The sequence below is a fragment of the Helianthus annuus genome, chromosome 7 (assembly GCF_002127325.2).
Source record: "Helianthus annuus cultivar XRQ/B chromosome 7, HanXRQr2.0-SUNRISE, whole genome shotgun sequence".
In the NCBI taxonomy this organism is placed as follows: Eukaryota; Viridiplantae; Streptophyta; class Magnoliopsida; order Asterales; family Asteraceae; genus Helianthus; species Helianthus annuus.
Window position 1 is genome coordinate 99,166,699 of NC_035439.2, and position 2,528 is coordinate 99,169,226.

The window sequence follows — 2,528 nt, forward strand, 5'->3', positions numbered from 1 at the left end:
TTCGGGTGGTAACAGAATCAATGACTGTGTCGTATATGACCGTTTGTTCCGTGTTGAGTGATGCATATAATTGATCGTGTTCGTTTGTCAACCTTTTTTTTATTGTAACTCAACTCTTCCCTGATTAGACGATTATCCATCTTATCGAGGAGCGACGTATCCGGTTGTGGCATATCTGTGAAATCCGCCAACAATTTTCCATTTTTCTCCAATAGTTCATTTAGTTCAATGAGGCAGTAGTTCTTAAGCTAGTCGTCTGATAAATGTAATCCTGGGAACATGAAGAGCCTACATTTCAGGTACAAAATATCATCAGATAGTATCTCCCAATTCTGTGCTCACAGTTGTGCCGGGCGGTTCACTTCGCAAAACAACAACATGGTAACAAACAATTCCCGTAGCTGGGAACCGGACGCCCATAATTTAGCCTCTGAAAGGGTGTCATTCCACTCCTTGTCATCATTAAGCAAGCCATACGCATAGCAGGCTTCTTTGAACGTTGCATACACGACTCCGTCGACCGTTTTTATTTCTTCGAAACTTCGGGGCCCTCTCACAATTCCCAACAACATCCTTAGATAATACTTTGGCCCAGCTGCTGGATTGCAATACACAATCCGCCCAATGGCTGTCCGCTCCAACCGCGTTTTCCATACCTTGTTATCCTCTTGCCACACATACCTTGTTGGTATCTCGGCGTACGTTAACTTTCTTGCCGCTTCATCTCTGTTGTTTAGCGCAAACCATTGGGTGAACATTGTGTCTTGTATCCCGTCCCGGTTTAACAGGGCTGACAAGCTGTCCGAATCACGTAATGTGAGCAGATGTTGATTAGGTGTATGGAACGTTAGCTTCATGACATATGGGAATGAGTAATGTATAGGAAATGCAAGCATTCTCCACACAGCTTCACATGGCGATAAGTATCGGCAATCCAGATAGTTTTTAATCTCATCGACCTTAACAGTCTGTTGTGTACGCTTTTCACCATCATTGCCAATGTTTTCCTGAACAACCATTGTAGCCCTGTCTGGCCCCTTGTTTAAGTATTTAAACAGGTATTTTATTGCTCGGGACTGGTTACACCATTCAACATTGATGTGCGATTCGTACTTTAAGAGGAGATAACGGTTGTATAGGACGACAAACCGGTTGTCAAGCATCGTTTTGCCCTTCTTAAAGAAGATCTTGGTATCTCGTCGTCGATAAACCGGGTAACCATCTTCGTCAATTGTCGTTTCTCGATAAAATGGTTTCGAAAAGTGTTTCATGCATTTTCCATCTGTTGTACACGGAGCGCTGCGCGCATCATTCCCACATGGACCATGCAACATGTAATCTGTTACAGCCTTATAGCCGGATGGATCGTCAATTTCTGATGGAATCTCTGCTGAAATCAAATCATCTATACCAGCAGGCGTGCGAGACGCGGCAGAATGTTTAAGCCACAACAAAAGGTGCGCGTGCGGTAGGCCTCGTTTTTGAAACTCAATTTTGTAAACAACTGTATATAACCAAGGGGACAAAGATTCAAGTCAGCGAGGGAAAAAAGGGGAAAATTAGAAAGCTAAAAAAGGTTAGTATTTGTGGGAGAATTGATAGCAAAAGAAAGAGGCGAGGCATTACAAACTTTACCTGCTTTGCAGCTACCAAAGATTTGTTTCTTCATAATATCTTCAATCAAGAAGGTCAGCTTTAGCTTAAAAACGCGTGATACAACATCTGCACGGTCATGAGACTTTTGCCCTGGTATGAGAGATACCATGTCTTCGATTTCAGGCCATTTTGGGTTAGCTGTAAACGTTACAAACAGGTCGGGGTTCCCAAAAGCACGGCACAGAGCCATGGCGTCTTGGTAATTTTGGATCATATATCTTGGACTGCCCATAAAGGTTGCCGGCAAAACTATACGTTGCCCGATAGCCTCAGCATTTGTATCCCCACGCGTCACAGCGTCACAAACATTATGATAGAGCTCAACGCGCAGCTCATTTTGGTTATTCCTCATCCAGCGCAACCTTTGTTCTTCGATGGCTGCGTATGAGTCAACCAAATATTGTTGGAATAAACGACCGCCTCTTAACAGGGTGGTGCCTTCGTTGTTGCGATAATGGATTCTGTAGCAGTAGTATTCCCGCATCGTGACACATTGTCGTTTAGTCGCCCCACGTCCGGTGTTGTCATGGTAGCGTATTCGCTCGTGGAACCCGGTCTCTCCGTACGGAAACAACAACGGATACTGCAAAGGCATGTAAAGTTGATGTAATTCTGATATCCGTTGAAGCGCGCCGTGCTTTGTACTGACGATAACATCACGTGGTTCGGAGTTTTCCCCAAAGTCGTTTGTGATAAGAACAGCAACTTCAGACACATTAGGGCGATTGTACTGTGGATTGTTTATTATTTGGCCTAGTAAGCGTAGTTGACAATTGTTTCTTTCATTTTGAGTGCACCAGTCGCGCGCCATGTGGAAGGCGTTAGCCAAAGGACTGTGGGTGTCTAACATTCTGATGAGGGACGCAACAATT

General features: G+C 44.2%; 1 protein-coding gene across 1 annotated transcript; it reads right to left on the reverse strand.

The window, feature by feature from the left end:
- Positions 1-338: 338 nt before the first annotated feature.
- Positions 339-2,467, reverse strand: LOC110896238. The gene is made up of 2 exons (XM_022143702.1): positions 1,636-2,467; positions 339-1,504 (listed from the first exon to the last, which is right to left on the reverse strand). The coding sequence occupies exons 1-2, from the start codon at positions 2,465-2,467 to the stop codon at positions 339-341; spliced, it is 1,998 nt and encodes a 665-aa protein (XP_021999394.1).
- Positions 2,468-2,528: the final 61 nt, after the last annotated feature.

Coding starts and splice junctions, on each gene's coding strand:
- LOC110896238 (XM_022143702.1), bottom strand. CDS start 2,467: ATGGCGCGCGACTGGTGCACTCAAAATGAAAGAAACAATTGTCAACTA. Junction 1,505..1,635: donor CTTTGGTAGCTGCAAAGCAG/GTAAAGTTTGTA, acceptor GGTTATATACAG/TTGTTTACAAAATTGAGTTT.